Source organism: Homarus americanus, unplaced genomic scaffold, assembly GCF_018991925.1.
Source record: "Homarus americanus isolate GMGI-L3 unplaced genomic scaffold, GMGI_Hamer_2.0 scaffold48354, whole genome shotgun sequence".
Classification (NCBI taxonomy): domain Eukaryota; kingdom Metazoa; phylum Arthropoda; class Malacostraca; order Decapoda; family Nephropidae; genus Homarus; species Homarus americanus.
In genome coordinates this window covers 1,468,508-1,490,451 of record NW_024723833.1, presented here as the reverse complement: position 1 = coordinate 1,490,451, position 21,944 = coordinate 1,468,508, and the positions used below count along the sequence as shown (strand labels likewise).

At 41.3% G+C, this 21,944-nt stretch overlaps 1 protein-coding gene across 2 annotated transcripts in view; it reads right to left on the bottom strand.

Annotated features, from left to right (window-relative positions):
- Positions 1 to 20,627, bottom strand: part of LOC121863718 (zinc finger CCHC domain-containing protein 24-like) — a 55,933-nt gene extending 35,306 nt beyond the window's left edge. Inside the window, exon 1 of one of the 2 annotated variants that reach the window (XM_042362460.1) lies at positions 19,830 to 20,627. In XM_042362460.1, coding sequence (XP_042218394.1) covers positions 19,830 to 20,078 — 249 coding nt within the window. In that variant the 5' untranslated portion in view covers positions 20,079 to 20,627. The remainder of the gene's footprint in view (positions 1 to 19,829) is intronic. The other variant, XM_042362461.1, reaches the window with a different exon arrangement.
- Between the last annotated feature and the right edge of the window lie 1,317 nt (positions 20,628 to 21,944).

Sequence of the window (21,944 nt, the reverse complement as noted above, 5' to 3'; positions counted from 1 at the left end):
CAATAGAAGATAAACACTGATCTAAAAAGGTATCTAGATGAAGCGGAATACTGCTGATGTTATGGCTAATCAAGGAGAAGGATTGAGGTAGTAGGAGACTAGAACTAAACTCGGGCGAGTCAGGAAAGTAATAGTTACAGTTTGGGTTGGTGTAACCCAGTGAGTTTTGTAGAAAGGCATCAGGATTGCTTTGAGGGAGTATTTTGTCGACACTGGGTAAATGTGGTGTAACACATACGATCTAGCACATCTAAGGGAATGACACTAGCATCATCACTGTGGGAACATTGATACTGATTAAGGAACAGTAAAAACTCAGGGTCACTGAGGTGTGAAAAAGGAAGATCTAAGAACATTATAATAGTGGGGGGTGGGGGGGGACGTACTCACAAGTGCTACGACCAACAGAATTAGGATATATGCCGGACAACATTGGATACAGACGCTTAATGCCTTCCTCCAGCATACTCAGGAACAAAGGCATTGATTTTGCTCTCTACTTGTACTTTCACTGTCACTTTGCATGTATTAGTCTCTGTCACATTAATATTATATAAATATGGGCTAAGGAAATATATTCATTATATACATTCTATCACCCAGACTATTGAGCATACAGCAACATAAACATTTGTTCTGTCACACCTACTAGGGTGTACAGCTCATAAACATTTGTACTTTCACACCTTCTAGGGTGTACAGCCCATAAAACTACAGACTCAACCCTCAGTGTGTGGTAGGCTATTTAGTTAATGACCATGTTGAAGTGTGGTTACCCTCCAACCACCAGGCACCAGACTCGAGAGAGTTCAGCCCAGTTCTCACCAGTCCACAGCCCAGCACGATGCCTTAAAATCGTGTCGAGAGACCAGCTCTCCAGGCTGTGCCTCTACATATATCAGCTAATTTCAAGCTAATAGCTAATGCTCATTAGTCTATCAATACCAAATAATTGTACAGACATGACTACCCAATATAACTAGAAAATCACCACGTAAGACTTATCCCGGGCATTAGGAACCTTGAGTACAGAGACAGGTTAAAGCTTCTTAATTTGCACTCCCTCTAGAGACGTAGAGTGAGGGGCGATATGATAGAGGTGTATAAATGAAAGTCAGGGCTGAACAAAGGGGACATTAACAAGCTACTCAAACTATCCAACCAGGAGCGAACTCGTAACAATGGTTTTAAATTAGACAAATTTAGATTTAAGCGCGAAATATGTAAACACTGGTTTGGAAATAGAGTAGTGGACGAGTGGAACAAGTTACCAATCATCCTCATTAACTCGAATACGCTGGATAGCTTCAAACATAGGTTGGATGGATATATGAGCAATAGGGGTTGGGTGTAAATGGGACTGCCCAGTATGGGCCCACTGCAGTTTCCTCCATTCTTATGTTCTTATGTGTGTTTGCATTAAACCAAGGAACAACGAGTGAGGAGAACATTACCTGTGTGTCTTGTTTGACTTACAATCTAAGATAATTACAAGTACAACCCAGGACAGCTGTGACGATTTCAACTATCAACCAATCTACGACTGTATCAAAGGTGACATGCCGTGAGATTACCTGATAGCTCACTCAGCTGCATTAAAGGTACCAGCGACTAACCTACACTCATTCAGGCAAGTGTTAACAAGCGAGATAGTTTGATATCATACCACAGATAAAACAATGGTGGCAGCAGTGAAAATGAACCTACAATCAACTTAATCAGTACTTCAGAGTTCCAGTTATAAAACAATACAGTGATTTCTAGTGAATTAGAGAGAGATAAACATTATAAGTACCCAAAAGTACTTATAACACAACAAATAACAGTGACTACTACAGGTAATAAAAACAAGTTAAAATAACATGTTACCTTAACTGTGTACCAGTACAAAGTGGTAACACTGACTCTTAAGTGGTAACACTGACTCTTAAGTGGTAACACTGACTCTTAAGTGGTAACATAGGACGAGGCCTAACCAACAGAAAACCCTTGAAGACAAGTTTATGGTGTGGTCACAATAGCCATAAACAGCTCGACAGGTGGCGAAAGCAGAGACCCAGTGGTATTTTCTCATGGTATCACCTATCGACCTCAACGACCTATCAACCTCAACCACATCGACCTCTACCAGAGCAGATGTGTGTGATATGGGAGTCCCAACAGTGACGTCATCTAGACCGACGCCATCTGGAATACTACGTCATCTACCCAGCCCAGCTGATCAGATGTAAACAAGAGGACTTCTCCGAGAAACCACAATCAGCTCTACGGTATTAGGTATTTCTCAAACAATCATTAGTTTATATATCCACATTTTATATATAATTTAAAACGTATCTTCACAAGGTAGGCATCGTGAGAAATTATTAATTAGCAAGTGCCTTGTAACAATTAATGGAAAAATAACATACAATTAATTATCACTAAAATTTACAAGTCACATTACCTTATTGTGAATGGATTGGCAAAGTTATTAAACATTTAACTCTAATAAACATTTATGGATCATTTATATGTTTTAAACGATCAACAAGTTGTAAACCATAATACAAACTTAGATAGTGATTCAAGTGACTGTACCTCATGACACAGTTAACATTGACACAAGAGAACTCGAAGGTGCGCATGAATTACAAGTCAGTGAACCTGAACTAACAGTAAACACTTTAATTGAAGTTAGTGAAACAGTAAAAAATAAAACAAATAACGAATTATTATTTACACAAGTTCGGTCAGGACGTTCTTACGACACTACACCTCTGTATAGTGAACCTACCTCTGACACTACACCTGAGTATAGTGTATTCGCATCTTCTAATACTTGCACTAGTGATTTACCAGCATTTCAGTGAACTAGTAAACCTCTAACTACTAACATGACGGACCCAGTAGAAATAGTGCCACAGCATGATCAAAATCCAAGGTTAAATTCAAGTGCAGTAAGCAGGACATACAATGCTGCAGAACCCAAAAGTGACCTGTGGTGTGTACTACATCATTCTAGATCACACAGTTCAGAGGATTGTGTAAATCTGCGTCAATGCAGACAGGATTATCAAGAGCGTAATCCACGGCGTAAAATTCAAAATCCGTCGGGGGAAGATTTGCGCCATGTCCAACACGACCTGGGATAAGATCACATATAACGAACAATGCTTCCATGACAGCTTCATTGATCGCTGCACTAAGTAAAGTGGAAGTATTGACAATACCAGTGAGAGTAGGTAACACCAAGCTCTCCTTAGACATAGATACGGGAGCGTGCGCTAATGTTATCTCGTTAACGTCATTTACTGAATTGAATCGACGTTCTCCTGACAATAAATGACAAATAAGACCTACTGATGTCGATCTCTCCGGAGTATCAGGCCAACATTTAGATATTATGGGAGTCATTACATTACCTAATATGTTTTTGTGATTCCAGTAAAACCTTTCTAGCAAAATTTTATATGGTAAAAATTTTTATCTGCCAGCTGATGGATTATTAGTTCTTTAAACACTAAAACAAAATAATATTGATGTTCACTGTCACTTTGCACTTTCACTGTCATTTTGTAATTACACTGTTTCTTTGCACTTTCACTGCCACTTTGTACTTTCACTGTTATTTTGTAATTACACTGTTTCTTTGCACTTACACTGTTTTTTTGCACTTCCACTGTCACCTTTGCACTTTCACTGTCACTTTGTACTTCCACTGTCACTTTGTACTTCCACTGTCACTTTGTACTTCCACTGTCACTTTGCACTTCCACTGTCACTTTGCACTTGCACTCACTTTGTACTTTCACTGTCACTTTGCACTTACAGGTACACTGTTTCTCTGTATTTTCACTGTTACTTTGTACTTTCAGTTTGAATTTTCACTGTTACTTTGTACTTTCAGTTTGAATTTTCACTGTCACTTTGCACTTTCACTGTTTCTGTGTACTTTCACTATTACTTTGTACTTTCACTGTTACTTTGCACTTTCACTGTTACTTTGCACTTTCACTGTCATTTTGTACTTTCACTGTCACTTTGCACTTATTCTGTCACTTTGCACTTACACTCACTTTGTACTTCCACTGTCTCTTTGCACTTCCACTGTCACTTTGCACTTGCACTCACTTTGTACTTTCACTGTCACTTTGCACTTACAGGTACACTGTTTCTCTGTATTTTCACTGTCACTTTGCACTTTCACTGTTACTTTGCACTTTCACTGTCACTTTGCACTTCCACTGTTATTTTGTACTTTCACTGTCACTTTGCACTTTCACTGTCACTTTGCACTTTCACTGTCACTTTGTACTTCCACTGTTTCTTTGCACTTCCACTGTCACTTTGCACTTCCACTGTCACTTTGCACTTCCACTGTCACTTTGTACTTCCACTGTCACTTTGCACTTCCACTGTCACTTTGCACTTTCACTGTCACTTTGCACTTCCGCTGTCACTTTCACTGTCACTTTGCACTTCCACTGTTTCTTTGCATTTACACTGTCACTTTGCACTGTTTCTTTGCACTTCCACTGCTTTGCACTTTCACTGTCACTTTGCACTTCCACTGTTTCTTTTGCACTTCCACTGTCACTTTGCACTTCCACTGTCACTTTGCACTGTCACTTTGCACTTCCACTGTTTTTTGCACTTCCCACTGTCTGTACTTCCCACTGTCACTTTGCACTTCCACTGTCACTTCCACTTTCACTGTCACTTTGCACTTCTGTTTCTTTGCACTGTCACTTTGCACTTTCACACTGTCACTTTGTTTCACTTGTCACTTTGCACTTCCACTGTCACTTTGCACTCACTGTCACTTTGCACTTACTGACTTTCACTGTCACTTTGCACTTCCACTGTCACTTTGCACTTACAGGCACTTCCACTGTCACTGTCACTGCACTTCCACTGTCTTTTGCACTTCCACTCACTGTCACTTTTCACTGTCACTTTGTACTTCCACTGTTTCTTTGCACTTCCACTGTCACTTTGCACTTCCACTTCCACTGTCACTTTGCACTACTGTCACTTCCACTGTCTTTGCACTTCCACTGTCACTTTGCACTTCCACTGTCACTTTGCACTTTCACTGTCACTTTGCACTTCCACTGTTTCTTTGCACTTCCACTGTCACTTTGCACTTCCACTGTCATTTTGCACTTTCACTGTCACTTTGCACTTTCCACTGTTTCTTTGCACTTCCACTGTGACTTTGCACTTTCACTGACACTTTGTACTTTCACTGTCACTTTGTCCTTTCACTGTCACTTTGCATTTCCGCTGTGACTTTGCACTTTCACTGTCACTTTGTACTTTCACTGTCACTTTGTACTTTCACTGTTACTTTGTACTTTCAGTCACTTTGTACTTTCACTGTCACTTTGTACTTTCACTGTCACTGTACTTCTTCTGTGACCTCGTACCTCCACTTTCTTTAAATCAATGTTCACTTCCTTTGTTCACTGTTCCAATTTTCTTTTAAATGTTCAGGTGTTCTTTAATTGTTCAGGTGTTCTTTTATTGTTCAGGTGTTCGTTTAAATATTCATGTGTTCTCTTAATGTACAGGTGATCTTTTAAATGTTCAGGTGTTCTTTTAAATGTTCAGGTGTTCTTTTAATGTTCAGATGTTCGTTTATTGTTCAGGTGTTATTTTAAATGTTCAGGTGTTCTCTTAATGTTCAGGTGTTCAGGTGTTCTCTTAATGATCAGGTGTTCTTTCAATATTTAGTTATTCTCATTCAAATGTCTTGGCGCTGTTCACTTGTTCTTTTACTGATCAAGGTCGATGAAATGAACAGAACAAACGTGTATTTCGGTGAATAATCTATAGAAGTAAATGCTAATGTCGTCTTCATGCCTCTAAAAATACCAAACTCCTACACAGAAAATTCTGGGCATTTTAAAACCCGTTCTTAACTTGTATTTGCTTTTAAATTCTAAATACTAACAAGTTTGATGATGCACCATTACTTTAGTCCTGATGGAAATTATACAATGATGTAGGAAACTTAGTGGAAATTCAGGTAGAAAAACAATAATGAGGATAAATTTATAGTGAAACCTCAAACGGACTATTAGGAACGGAAGGTCCATTACATCGGGGGTCTGCTAGAAGTGAAACCTCTATCTAACGAACTATATAGAGATGGAAGTGCATTATATTGAGGGTCTGTTAGATGTGGAGCTCCTATGTCAAGGATTATACAGAAAGAGAAGAGCGTTACATAGAGGTTTCACTACACAGTACGCTCCCCTCTATGGGTGAAGTTGTCGGTAATGCGTGTACTGTAGTTAGGTTGCGTTATAAAGTATCACTGTTTGTGGTCTCACCTTCATAATGTTCGGTTGGTCCACCAAAACATAAAACAGCCCACAGAATTCTCCCGCCAATTGGCACACTTCCTACTTTTTCATTGCCAGTTTCGTCGGAAGATTATTGCAGAGTGGGTGTTTTATTGATCGTAGAATTTTGTGTGTGTGTGTGTGTGTGTGTGTGTGTGTTAATAATGACGAAGGATGGAGATTGTCACAAACATCAAATAACTTAGATAAATTTTAGACAAGGCATTACATCCAATAACAATGTTGTGAAGGACATAGCACTACTGTCTTAGAAGGATTCGAACCCACACAACTCAGAAGTCAAAAGCTGAGGTGCTAACACTACTTCACTTCGAATGGGTGAAAGTCAATTGAACCTGCTGCCGTTGGCCCGCACCCAGAGAACCTGTTGACGTGCTTTTGGCTTCCACACTTCTCTAACTTGTGACGGCAGAGTCTTAGTGTAATAGCAACACAATTGTATTCCATCTTTTTTGCCATAACTTAAATAATTTAGTTAGATTCTTTCTCTGACGTTTAATTAAATAAAGAAACGCGCACGGAGTCCAAATCTGGGGGTAAGTTTTCCTTCTGTGAAAGATCGTGTAGTGTTTTTATTTAGGTTTAAGGTCAGTTTATTACGTATTAACAGGTCCTGACTTTAGTCAATTCAGTGTTCATGGTTTTCATCAAGGGATGGAGGTCTGAGTCAGGGACGATTCTACTGGGGCATGCCCCCCCCCCAGATTTTGGGCTGGCCCCTGGGTTGCCCCCCCCCCAGATTTTGGGCTGGCCCTGGGTTGCCCCCCAAAAAAAAATTATTCTCAAAATTGTAATTCCAAAAACATTCCCAAAACCAGGAAGTGAGTCAAGTGACTCAGGCAATGGGCGCACCGCACGCCAGATGCAGACATGGGTGAGGTGAGGTGAGATCACTGAGGTGAGGTGAGGCCCGAAGGGCAGGAATTGGGAAGGTGCAGATATGCGGGGTGGGGTCACATCACGGTGTATATAAACAAACTGCCTTGTCGGTGATGAACATTACCACTCTATTTCCACTGAGGAGGGTGACAGACTGACAGTAATTGTTGAATTTGTCGCCGAAACTACCCAGAAGAAATATTTCGTCTGCCACAGTGCCACTGTGGGTTTTTCTACTTGTTTGTATAAATTACTGTTGATAGCTGTAACTCTCCCTGTTACCAGTGCTTCATGCGAGAGAAGCTTTTCGAAAATGAAATTAGTGAAACCATTCCTAAGAAATTCCATGTCCAGTGACAGACTGAGTAACATCGCGCTACTATCGATTGAAAGTGCACGCGTTGAGGGAATTGATTTAGATTGTTTTGTCGACGAGTTTGGCAGCCGACATAATAATCGTAGGATTAAGCTGCACTGAATATACTGCTACAGTCACAGTACCGTGTGAACTGAAACCGCACCATTGCCATTTGCCATTGGGTATAATGTAACAGTTGCATGCGGCGCCCATGTCTGAAAACGTAAACGTTGTCTCCCTTATGTGTGAAGCGTGAGATCATTCATTTTTTCGCTGATGCATGTACATACATTGTAAAGACACTGCTATATTTTTCAGTGTTTGTTATGTGGTACACCCGCCCTTTATGTGACTATGTGAGCAATAATACAGTTTTAGAGATATGTTCAAGTGTGTCAATACTCCAGTGAATCATGATAAGTGGAATAAGAGCGTTGCCATTATACCGCCATATGCTGATTATTTTAGGCTGGCGTCATGAGAGACGTCACTTCACATTTGTCAATCAAATTGGTGTAATAATGCCAAAACTGCATCTTGCAAGTTGTACACAGGTTTGGTTTTGCCCCCCCCCCAACATTTAACCTGGCCCCAAAGTGGCCCTCCCACTTTCCGAAGGCTAGAAACGCCACTGGTCTGAGTTGCTGGCATAGAGATTACTATCGTCTGCAAATAAGTTGTATTTTATGAGCGTGGACTATATTGTTTCGCTGATGAATTGGACGAAGAACCATTTTTTTTGCTTATTAGCAATGCAAAGAAATTACTTTTGCCAGACATGGCAAGGTGGTTTTTTGTGGGTACTCCGGACAACTGGATATTGCCTTACAATGTACACTTAAGAAAATAGTGCACGTTTCACGAGGAGTTAAGCATCGCGGCCGTCGCTGGTGAATTAAGTGATGTAACTCTTAGTTTTTCTTATATTTGGGGCGATATTGTTATCTTTTGACAGACGTGGTAAGAACAATGTCTCGCGGTCTTCTGGATGACGTTACAGAATTAAGAAACTATAGGAAATCTTCCCTCGCGTCGTGAAACAAGCGCGACGTTGACACCTGAAACCTACGTACGGATGTACTTAACTTTAATTTTTTCAAGATTATTAAAAATGTTCAGAGTTATTTTTGGCCACATATAACAAGATGAATGTCTCACCTTCCTGTAGATACCTGGGTATCGACAAAACATTCCAGAATTAAGGAGATACAAAAGAAATATGAACTCTCTTCAAATAAGTTTTCGGCCCGCCTAATAGTTATTTTATCAGAACGCTTGTGGGCATTTATCCATTTATCACAAGTTTTCTTATGTCTGGGATATCTGTAATACATGATGTACTCTCTGCTTGGGATTTGTGCATTGCTGGTGCACCCGTATATTGCACAAATAACCATAATTGTTGATTCACTGGTCCCGGGACCAGACGCGGGCACGCAAGGAGGTTACCAACTTACCAGATGATGCGTGTTTACAACAGTGACGTCACCGAGCTGTGCATTGTGGGTAAAACAAGTGTCCGGCGAACTATCCTTACTGTTTCTAATCCTTGATTGAGGTCACTTCCGGGTGGACGCCTTGTCGCCTGCAGTTGTTTTCTCGGCCACAGTGACGTCGAGGATCCGGGTCCGCGTTCTTGCCCGTGGTCACAGCTGTAACACCCCGACAGTGTTCACGTCGCCTTGGCCAACACTACAAACTGTTTGGCTTTTAAACAACTTTAAAATAATGTTGAATAAATACTGTACATTCACTATCAAGTAAACAGTGAGAACCTATTGAAATGGTGGCCGTGCTTACTGCTGCGTAATTACTATATGTAAAGTAAAATATAATTAAGTAAAGAGATATAAAGTTAATAGGTACTTGAACAGTGTCAACTCTTCCGACCAATGGTTCATGCTTTAAAATGTGGCACCTTAGCCCCCAACATTTTGTCTTAAAACCATCGCGGCTGTAGAGGTTGTTGTGTAAGTGTACGGTACATCAATAGAATGAGGTGTGAACATTGTAGCTCTTTCAGTTCTTGAGCTTATGTCGTTAATGGTAGACTTGTGTTCTGTTAGTCTTCTGTTGTACTGACTTTATCCTTAACTCTTGTAAGTTTTTTTAGTGTACATTGAACATTTCCCGCACGTATGAACTGTATGATCAAGCTTCTACATTGCTGAGAACACGTTACCACACTTTATACTGTATGTTGTACTGTAGATAAAGAAATGTTAATATGATGTAATAGTTATGCTTCAACAACTTAAGTGTTTAATTAAGTGCATATTCTTGGTTAACACTACACCTGACATGAACAAACAGAAGCTAACACTACACCTGACATGAACAAACAGAAGCTAAGTAATGCGTCTTTCCTGTTGAAAAAAGAAATAATTTATACAGGGATGGTAAGCGATGAAGACTCCTGTTCCTTGTCTGTAGAACTAAAATAATTCCATCTGGAGGTGAGACACAACAGGTCTCGGTATAATTCAATGTATCCGCAAGTACTGGAAGGCGAGGGTCTAAATTTGTAGTCGCTGGATTGAAAGACACGATGTGATGTTATGCAGAGGTACAGCCAACATTGAATCAATAACAGTATTATAATTGGTCAAAGATTCTTTAAGGTTTTGTCAGATGGAAAATGCGTGTTGGGGCGAGACACTACTGTAGCATATTTAAAGGAAAAATTTATGAGTTTGAGCGTTGTTGAGGAGTCAGGCTGGGGAGTAACACACTGCAGTTACTCGAGTACATACACTGCATACTATAATATAACACATTAACACAGCCAGGTTGAGTAACACGAGGTAAACAGGCTACATGTCATACGATACTACCATCACAGGTCCATAACTTGATTTGTGACAGAAAGAAATTTTATGTATTAATTCGTTGATGTCTCCCAGATTATTTAAATTTTATAAGGAGATGTTGGTCGTTGAGGGCAATAGTGTTTTCATAACAACAATAACATGCACCAAGGTTAGCTGCTGGAATCTAGACCCTGACCGACTCATGCATGGCAACACTTGGGTATACCGGTGTGTGTGGGGGGGGTATAGTTAAGTTACTGGTAAACAACATAACACTTCTATCCTATTTAGACAGTGTTAGAATCTCCCAGTTTTCCCATTTATGTTGGGAGAAACCTTATTATCAGCGTGAGGTTATGGCGCACGTTTTAGAATGACTGCATGAATTTAAATCGTTGGCGGGGTTTGGTTGATACTTCAGTGCTGGTGATACCGTATTATATGAAGATTTGAAGCTGTAGAAGGTATTACTGTTTCAGAGATACCATGGCCTATTTCCATGTTTCGAAGGAAAATTTGTGAATATTTATTCACCGGTCTGCATGTTGAGAAAAGTTGAATGATGTTTTAAAACTAAGATGTGATTCTGATTCGTTTTATCAAGGATTTCAAAAATAAACTTTGTTTTGCTCTATCACGTCACAGTTTATTACCAATAAGACAAGATAATATAACTTATACATATACAAATACAACATACAAATATGACAAGATAATACAAATAAGACAATTCAATAGGCTTCAAAGTTAACTAAACCTAAAGATTATTGCAATTTAGGCTCTTTGTCTGCAGATACAGAAAGAAATGATATATATTATATGAATATGTATGAACATAATATTAGGCTTCTAGGAGGGGTGAAACTTTCTTTTGTTTCGATTTTCTGTCAATCTGTTCACTGGCACAATCTCTCTTCAGCATCCAACATCCATCATGTTCACATTCCACCTTCCTTGATACCTCTTTTACATTTCCTTAATGTCCTGGTGAAATCTTTCACCTTGCTCTTCACCTAAACTACCTAAATTTTCAGGAAAATACTCAAGATGCATTGGTAAGAAATGCACTTTTACACTCATATTGCAACCCATGGTTTTAAAGTTATCCAACATACCTTCAACAATGTTTTGATAGTTTAGATCTTCTCTATTGCCTAAAAACTATACACAACATTCTTGAAACTATTCCATGCTTCTTTTTCACTGGTTCATCGATTCTTCAAACTGGTGGTCTAACATTAACTTTCGGATTTGAGAACCCACGAAAATGCCAGCTTTGATTTTTTTCATATGTGACTGTTGGAAATTTCCTGCAGATGTACCGGAAACAATCACTTTCCTTATCTAGGGCTTTTACAAATTGTTTCATTAACCCTAATTCAATATGCAGAGGAGGCAACAGCACGTTCTTAGGGTCAATCAATGGTTCATGTAGAATATTTTTTGAACCTGGCACAAGAGCCTGTCTACGTGGCCAGTGTTTATTTGCTCCAATGTTCACGTCTTGCTCTGCTGTCCCACTCACACAAAAACATGGCATTTTCGTGTATCCACTCTGTTGACGAAGCAACAAAGCATTGACTTTGAAATCTCCACAAACCAACCAACCAATCTTTATAACGAACTTTCTCAAGAAGTAGCTACAAATTTTCATAAGTTTCCTAAAGATGAACAGAGTGAGCCACAGGAATTGATGAAAATATATTTCCATTATGAAGTAAAACTCCTTTGAGACTTGTTTTTGAAGAATGAACAACCTCCATTCAGTAGCTGTATAGGGAATGCCAAAATAGTTAATTAAAGCAGACACATTATTACAATAAACCAAGGAGCCTTCCTCCGAAAAAAAGAACAAGTTCTTGTTCACGTTGCCTATACAATAAAAAATATGTCCCTTTGCTCAATAAATTCTTCGATTTCAACCTAGATCCTACAAGTTCAGCAGACTCCTTTGGTAAATTCAAATCCATAACCAGATCGTTAAGTTCACTCCGGGTAAACACCTCCAGTACATCACTAATATCTTCAGGTTGATAAACATCACTTCCGATACCTGACGATGAATCACGGTCAGATTCTGATGACACGGACTGCAACACATCTGGCGGAATGGGGACTGGAACCTCAGGACCATGTGGCACGGGTCTCATGGCAGATGGAATCTTGGGATAAATGATTCCTTGTTTATTTTTTGCATTATAATCCCTCTATCTTCACAGAGGAAAAATTGGTCCTCACCACGATTTTTAGGCTCCCGCCATACCATAGGGACTCCAAATGGCATAGCTTTTTCCCTACGATATTTCCACAGTCTTAAACCTTCAACACAAGTGCGACATACTTTATGTGGCGCCCATGGTTTATCTAAATCACATATTTTTTTACTCCAAAGTAGGTAAAATATGCATTTTTCACGAATGCGGTTAATTCTTGTTGCTTACGCACAACAAAGCACCCACATATTAGTTTGAAAACATCAAAATTCATGCAGACCGGTGGTTTAAACACGACCCACAACATTAAACTTATATTAATTTTTGGGTCCTGTTAATTCTTGATGAACGAACACAGACCGTGGTGCAGCGATACTCGTATACTGTTCCTCTATAACTGGGATTCCAACCAGTAACTTAACACATGTTTGTTAGTATCATGAACCCTCGTCTTCTTGGGGTCCCCTGAGGTAACTATTTCTTAAGAGTATAACTCAAAAGTCTCATAATTTTAATGTTTTACTTCCTTCATATTTTTCCTCGTATTCCAGGAAGAGAGTTTGTCAGAAAGCAGTTTGTTCATTATGATGCACTTCCTGTGGTCACTTACAACACTACAGTCATTAAGCTCGACCACACACACACACGAGAGAGAGAGAGAGACGCCGAGGCTGTCACAGTTTCACAGATGAGTGTTTGATTTCGGAAACTAGTCGTCTTTGTCTGCCAATCAGATCACGCGCTCAAAGTTACCCGCATCCTCAGTGGATGATTCACTGGCGGAATTTCCTTTCTGTCTCGTTCACAGTCTTAATAATGTCTACATCCACACTAACTTCAAATGTACAGTAACCTCTACCTTACATGCGAACCAAAAGTTTACTTAAAGTTATCAATTCATTTATGACTTTCTGAAGTCTTCCTGAAATGGATTCCGTTGGACTTATCTCTTTGTGTCTTTTAATATAACTAACTACCACGAGGCTGTGTGATCAACCAGTCTATTGCATATCCACCAGTCTGGTTGATCAAGTCTACTTAAACATCTTCGGCAAAAGTTAATGACAAGACCTAATTGTAGGAGGTTGTGAGAGGCAGAGGAACAGAGGCCACCCAACAGAATACAGTACATCTACATACAGCAGCCCAGGACATCACCCACTGGAGTTTGTGTCGAGTGTGCCAGTAATGTGAGCTTCAGTGCCTTCTGTGTTGTGGCTACTGTGTACAAGGCTATAACATTACTGACTCTCTCTCTCTGATCATACACTACCTAACTAAGATATTTGTATTACTTGAAACCCCAATAAACAACCTCAAACGTATAGATTTGAAGTTCGAAATTTAAGATCGTACACTAGAATATTTTTTTAGACTGTGTGAGTTACGTACAGTATGGCGTAAAGAAAGCCGAGGCAAATTGTAAACATCTTGAGCCATAGACTTTACCACCGTATAACCAACAAGTAGAAGAAATATGTCGAAATTTAAGATCGTACACTAGAATATTTTTTTAGACTGTGTGAGTTACGTACAGTATGGCGTAAAGAAAGCCGAGGCAAATTGTAAACATCTTGAGCCATAGACTTCACCACCGTATAACCAACAAGTAGAAGAAATATGTCAAGTTGGAGGTCGGGGAGTGTGTGTGTGTGTGTGTGTGTGTGTGGTGGGGTGGGGAGGAGGCAGTTGACCAGCACAAGTGGGTATAGAGGCGTGCCAGCCGCCAACACAAATAATCAACATAACTGGAGAAGAACCTCGAATCTGGTCCGTAGCCGAGCTGGGGTGAGGGAGGGAGGGAGGGAGGGAGGAAGGGCGGGAGGGCCACCATCACACCTCACTACACGGTAAGCTCCAAGTAAACAACAGTGCTCTACGTTTTACAGCCAGGAGGACCTTCGGATCACCTGGAGATTAGACACCCCAGTTTACTTCATCTGAAGATTAGACACCCCTAACGCTAACCTAATCAAGCTCCCTTCACCCACCTGTTTGTTTTTTATATACATTACTGTACAATCTTCTGGTGGTAATTAGCAAAGGATAGATTAGTAGTCTTGTTGTGTCTGGCAAACCATCTAGTGTGTTAATACTTCACTGTAACACGGTCTAGTGTGTTAATACTTCACTGTAACACGGTCTAGTGTGTTAATACTTCACTATAACACTGTCTAGTGAGTTAATACTTCACTATAACACGGTCTAGTGAGTTAATACTTCACTATAACACGGTCTAGTGTGTTAATACTTCACTATAACACTGTCTAGTGAGTTAATACCTCACTATAACACGGTCTAGTGTGTTAATACTTCACTATAACACTGTCTAGTGAGTTACTACTTCACTATAACACGGTCTAGTGTGTTAATACTTCACTATAACACTGTCTAGTGAGTTAATACTTCACTATAACACGGTCTAGTGTGTTAATACTTCACTATAACACTGTCTAGTGAGTTAATACTACTTCACTATAACACGGTCTATGTGTTAATACTTCACTATAACACTGTCTAGTGAGTTAATACTTCACTATAACACGGTCTAATGTGTTAATACTTCACTATAATACGGTCTAGTGAGTTAATACTTCACTATAACACAGTCTAATGAGTTAATACTTCGTGTAAATATCAGTTCACAGGCGATTTAACAAAAAATTATCCCTTTGCAACAGCCTGTCAACAACATTTCAGTCTAGTATCACAATCAATAGGGGAAAATGCTACATGGAAACTCCCCCACTCGTTATCCCGTCTCAAGAACTCTCAGGGTTCAATTTTCAATTTCAATTGTTTATTCCTTGATAGAGGAAGCGGGATCCTAGTGCTGTCACTAGGTACCCCTGTGGGTTTTATGACAAATGATCTACTATGGTCATTATGATGGTATTTGTCTAAGTTATTTCTTCATATTTCTGGGTTAATATTTGTCAGACTTTGAGAGATTTAAGTGAGTACTTATCCTGTCTTTACTTTGAGTCATATTGTTCAGAGGTGAGATGGATATAATTTAACTCTCTCTCCCTCTCTCAGTAAACACCTTCCCAGCTATGCAGCCTTGTACACTTCACACAAGGTTTTTCACCATATTGCCAACATATATAAGTTGGTGAATATATAATTATGAACTGTTATATAGATGTCTTCAAAGGTATATAGATGTCTTTTAACTCGAATGGACCAGGCGCTATCGTTGCCCATACTGTAACTATATTTAATGGCCATCGACTTAACTGTGTATGTGCATACCTTGGCAAATGGTCTAATTTCGTACAGTACCTTTATTTATCCACAGGTAGACTAAAGATACCACTCCCTGTTACGTGTGTAGAGTCAGTAAAACATGTGGAGCAGAAAAAGTCACTAACTTCGGACTCCGAACGGAAACGAACCCAGTGTATCGTATCCCTAATATACTTTAATTTATTGGTGCTTCGGTTGGCCCAGCTGACACCCCTCCCCCCCCACCCTCTCTCTCCCTCCTTCTCTCCGCCGATGCTTAATAGGGCGAATGGGAATTTGATTGTAAATGATTGAGAAAAGACGTATTCGTTTCTATAGCGCGCGGTGCCCTGGGGGTGACACCTGCCCCTCAAACTGAGACCCGGGCTCAAACCTTGATGCCGGGGATAAAGTATGATTTATATACTATCTTATCTATCAAATTGAAACAAGTTGAGACACAATATTCTCCAGCTGCTGGTTGACTACACCGCCACAAGCATTCTAGAGAGAGGGAGAGAGTTTTGGGGGGCTTTTTTCTCCTCGTATCCTGATCTCTACAGCCAAGCTTCCCACATAACGACGTGGTCAACCGAGATATTTTATTATATTACCCACAGCCTGGTTGAAGACCCCTATGTCTCAATACCGTAAATTCTGATTGTACTTAAGGCAGCTGTGTTTAATGGCTGGAGTTACTTTAAATGTTTTACCGAGTTGTTTGTCTCGCGCTGTGGTTAAAATGACAGCTCAGTAGTCCTTCACAACATATACTCAGAAGGCCTGCAGAGATGATTAATATCCGCTGTGGGATACTGCCAGAGATATAACATCCCGTGACTTACACAACATTTGTGTTGACAGTCACCGTTCCTTAAGGAAGGTGTGCACCTTAAACTTATGTACAGTACCATACAGTACAGTACAGTTCAGTACAGAAACAATACAGTACTCCATTATTTTCTACACTAATGTCCGCTGTGACATGGATTTGCAGGCAGTACTGTACAGTAGGTTACAAAATGAATCCCGGAGTCCTAACAAGTGATGTGTTCTTTACAACGTCGCTAACACGGACGTGGTGAATACAGTTACATTTAGAAAATAATGGAGTACTGTATATACCCATGTTTCGGGTGTGTGCCGTGTTAGAGGGTCTCAACACAAAAGCACAAAGGAACTTTATAAATTTTACAAAGAAAATGATGTAAAAATTTATGACCAGAAACTTGTGTACATATCGGCGTATACAAGTAGCAACATGGCCGGCCACCTCGAGGAAGCATCAACTAAAGTTACTGTACTCAAACGTTGACAGCCAGGTTTTGGGGATAGGCACGAGACTGAAATCAACTTAGAGTAAAGTAAAGTACAGTACTCAGACAAGTTAAATTATCGAGCCAAGTGCTGGGTTAATCTACAAGATGAACCCCGCCAGCGGGTGCACTCAGCAGGCATCTTGACAAAGTCCTTCAGAGTGTACTTGGCCAGCTGAGTGAAGTGGAAATTCACGACTACGAGCCATGAGCGTCAACAGGCTGCTGGTGGATGACGTTAACGGTAATGGTTGACTCGGGCCAGACAAGCCAACATTACTGAAAACCTCTCTCACACACACCCTAATGCTAACCTAACTTAGACTAACCTAACCTAACTCAACTTAATCTAATCTACCCTAACCTAACCTGACCTGGCTTAACCTAACCTAACAAACTAAACTAACCTAACTCAACATAATCTAAGCTAACCTTACCTAACTTAAGCTAACCTAACTCAAGCTAACCTAACTTAATATAATTTAACCGAAACTAAGCTACCTTACCCTAACCCCCCCTCCCCCCCATCAAGGTTGCGTCAGGGTGCTTAATCTTCAGGTGATATGACAAAAGTTTCAGTGTTTATAAGATTCAATTAAAACTGTTGAGGACATTCAGCCACTAACAGTATTAGGTTGTACTTGTATCTACGTAAATGACTGATCTTCCACAGCCTTTGTCACTGTGATGTATATACATGACGCTGCTGCTCACGTCCACGGGGAGGGTGACCTGACGCCACCACCAGAAATTTGAATCTAGGAAAAAAAACACGGGAAAAAAATGTCACATTCACCTAACTTAACAACCTTACCTAACGTCCTAACCTAACCATATCTAACATAGCTACATATAACCTAACCATATCTAACATAGCTACATATAACCTAACCATATCTAACATAGCTACATATAACCTAACCATATCTAACCTAGCCACATCTAACCTAACCTAAATTATGACTGTAACTTATTTTTTTCCCAGTCACCGGAGACATTAGTCACTTACCATCAGCAATATTATTAGTTCATTAGCACACAGAAGCAACGCTACGAATATCTTCATTAACTCTACTTTTGTCTTTATGTACAGTATGTAAACAAGTTAGTTCAGTGGCATATTCAGAGAAAATAAAATAAATGAATGAATGGAGGAATTACGAGACGAGTGAAAGGGGCAGCAGAAAGAATGTTTGATGGACCCTGTGTGTGTGTGTGTGTGGAGCGTCAGGTACAGTGGATCACAACACGAAGTTTAAGTAAGGCAACACGACGTAACATAACACGACGTAAATAAGGCAACACGACGTAACATAACACGACGCAAATGAGGCTACACGACGTAACATAACACGACGTAAATGAGGCTACACGACGTAACATAACACGACGTAAATAAGGCTACACGACGTAACATAACACGACATAAATAAGGCAACACGACGTAACATAACACGACGTAACATACTACGACGTAAAGAAGGCTACACGACGTAACATAACACGACGTAAATGAGGCTACACGACGTAACATAACACGACGCAAGTAAGGCAACACGACGTAACATAACACGACGCAAATAAGGCAACACGACGTAACATAACACGACGTAAATAAGGCTACACGACGTAACATAACACGACATAAATAAGGCAACACGACGTAACATAACTAACGACGTAAAGAAGGCAACACGACGTAACACAACAAGGTTCTATAACTAACTGTAAATATAAGAACGAATATTACTGGTTAACTTAAGCTAAAACGCAGAAAAAAAAATCCCCAAAACATCATCAAAACATCACCTAGATTCTACCTTAACTAAACATGTTCACTTAGTACCATGCAATTAGTTCCATTTTCAATTTTAATTGTTTATTCCTTGATAGAGGAAGCGGGATCCTAGTGCTGTCACTAGGTACCCCTGTTGATGAAATTAAGTTAGAGTAATTTTTTTTTTTATCAGGAGACTCTGTACTCTAAGACCGTCTCAATGTTTGCACTTTAGCCTGAAATTCAACTAGTTATAGGTGCGTTATGGTCCCAGGCTCTGTCAGTCCTCGAAAGGCAGCGGTGAGATGAGGACTCGGGATAACCCCTCAACGTGGAGTTATGACTAATTGACTAAATCTGGACGACCTCAAGACACTACAACAGTTCTACGATTTACTTTCTGCTGGGACGGTTTTCTTTGGGTAAAATATGAAGTATCGATATTAAATTCACAAATATGAATAAAATACATGTAAGTAAATATCCTTATATGTATTACACCTACATACAGTATTTAAATTTAATCTTATACATATACATACACACCGGTATCATGAACACGTGTTGGCTATACTGTATACGCGCACGCACGTACGTACACAATGAGGTTCACACTCATATTTCACCATCCGTAACGAACATGTGTATTTATAACACTTACACGTCTAAAGGTTCACACACACACCCTTCACCTACACCTCCACCAATATATTCTTCACTGCATATTGTACAGTACACCCTTACCCTTACTTTCACATCCCAGCCCTTTATACCCCGCAACCCACTCACACAAATACTAAAATCCTCCAACCATGCAGATTGTCCACGTATCACCTGCAGTGACACACACACACACACACATGTACCCAGTACCCCCCCCCCCTGCTAGACCTACCTGTGAGGTGTGAAGGGGTGGCGGAGGGTTGTGGTGGGCGCCGCCGCCCGCCTGCTGGTTGTGGTGGTCGGCCAGGGTGAGATACACCCAATTCAGCAGCTGTGCCGGGGCCGCCCCTCCTGGTAGTCCCCCGCCGCCGCCCGCCCCTCCGCCTACGTTGGCCTCCAGCCCGCCCATCATGGAGGCCGCCGTGGAGGCGCCGCCCCCGCCGCCCATGGCGGTCCAGGCTTCAGGGGGCGCTGGCACCATCACGCTGTTGGCGGGCCCTCACTGGGGGCCCTTACTGATGGACCCTCACTGTCACCCTTAATGATAGGCCGTTCTTGGTGGAGCCTCACAGGTGGACCTGCCTGGCGGCAGTGTGTGGTGAGGGTGGCTTCTGAAGGTGGTGGTGCACTACACTGCTACACTACACTGAAGCACAACACTGAGGGGAGGTGGTGTGAGGGAGGACAGAGGCAGCGTTGAGGTAGTGCTGGGTGGCTGGTGGCCTCGTCACCGCCGCACGCCCACCATCACACTGCCCACACACACACACACAACACTGTATTCACTACTTCCTTCCTACTTTAGAGTTTCAGTGGTTCACGTGGTGGTGACAGAGGGCGGCCATGACGCTTCCTGTGTGTGCGTGGTGGCACCGCCAGATCTCCGCCGCCCACCACCGTCTTACAGGGAAAAACTACCACGAAGACGCTACGGCTGCATCTTAGGCAGCCACTGTACTAGAGGGCGCGGGGTACAAGGTGCCAGGGCGGCGGCTGTGTCTCGAATGCCCGGGCATCTGGCACTGACACCCCCCAACCCCCAGTTTTGGCCTCCCCTCACTCCCCCCTTACCCCAGCTCCCGACATACCAAGCGCCAACCATCTCGCCCACTCACGCATTATGCCCAAGGCTTTTCTGTCTCTCCCTCATATTCCCACATCATATAACTTATTCCTAAATAATTATATTGGCAAATGCTTCAACATGCGCGACTAACAGCTGATATGTGTTTGTGTAGTGAACTTGTCAGAGAAGGTCGTGTTAATAGGGAGGCTGGTGCGGTCCAAGACGGCGCGTATTTTATTACAACGCCTCCCCTCAGTCAAGACGCCACCGCGTCAGAACACACCAATACTCTCCCTTTGTCGCAACGCTCACAACATTTTTCTGCACAGAAGTATTTATTATCACGATATTTGATGAGATAAATCTGTGGCACAAAGACAACATAGTTATCTAACCAAATGATAAGGTATTTCGATACATTGCCTCGAGATGGGACGGAGGAAGGAAATTGCCGAGTATTAGCTGGTTTCTGTGGCGGGAGAGAGAGGGCGGTTGTTCTCCGGGCAGGAAGGCGGTCGACCCACCACCCTCTTACCACCACCATATAACTTATACAATTTTGCACTTACATCATACAGTCTTATTTATTATTGCATCACACTATACATTATATTCCCGCCTGTCGTGATAACACATTTACAAGAAGGATCTACGCCTTAAAACCGCCACTACTATACTTTTGGCACACACCGCACCATCATGTATGTTTACGTAAACACACACACACACACACACACACACACACACACAACAGATCTCTGTTGGTGCCATTATATTACACGAGACAGAAGGAAGTCAGTCAGTTACAGGTCCGACATAACGTAAGTACATTTAATACCCATAAAATCACTGACTACATTCTGTTCGCCTTATGAGGATATTTATGGTGTGGTGGCGCTGGTATTATGTCTCCTGGCGGTTGTCTTATGATGTGTAATGCCTCCAGTCTGAGGGTATATATTGGCGCTAATCTTATGATCATTAGTGGCGTTGGTCATATGGTTTACAGTGGTAGGAAGAGCCATATGGACAAACAGCAAACAAGTAAACCTCCACCCACCCTCTTCCTCCAACCCTGACCCTCCTACCTCCACCCTTACTCTCCCTACCTCCACCTTCACCCTCCCTACCTCCACCCTCACCCTCCCTACTCCACCTTCACCTTCTCTTCCCCTTCTTCATCTTCCCTACCCCTCCTTCACCCTCCCTACCTCCATCCCCACTCTCCCTACCCCACCTTCACCTTCATTACATCTACCCGCACCCTCCCTACCCCACCTT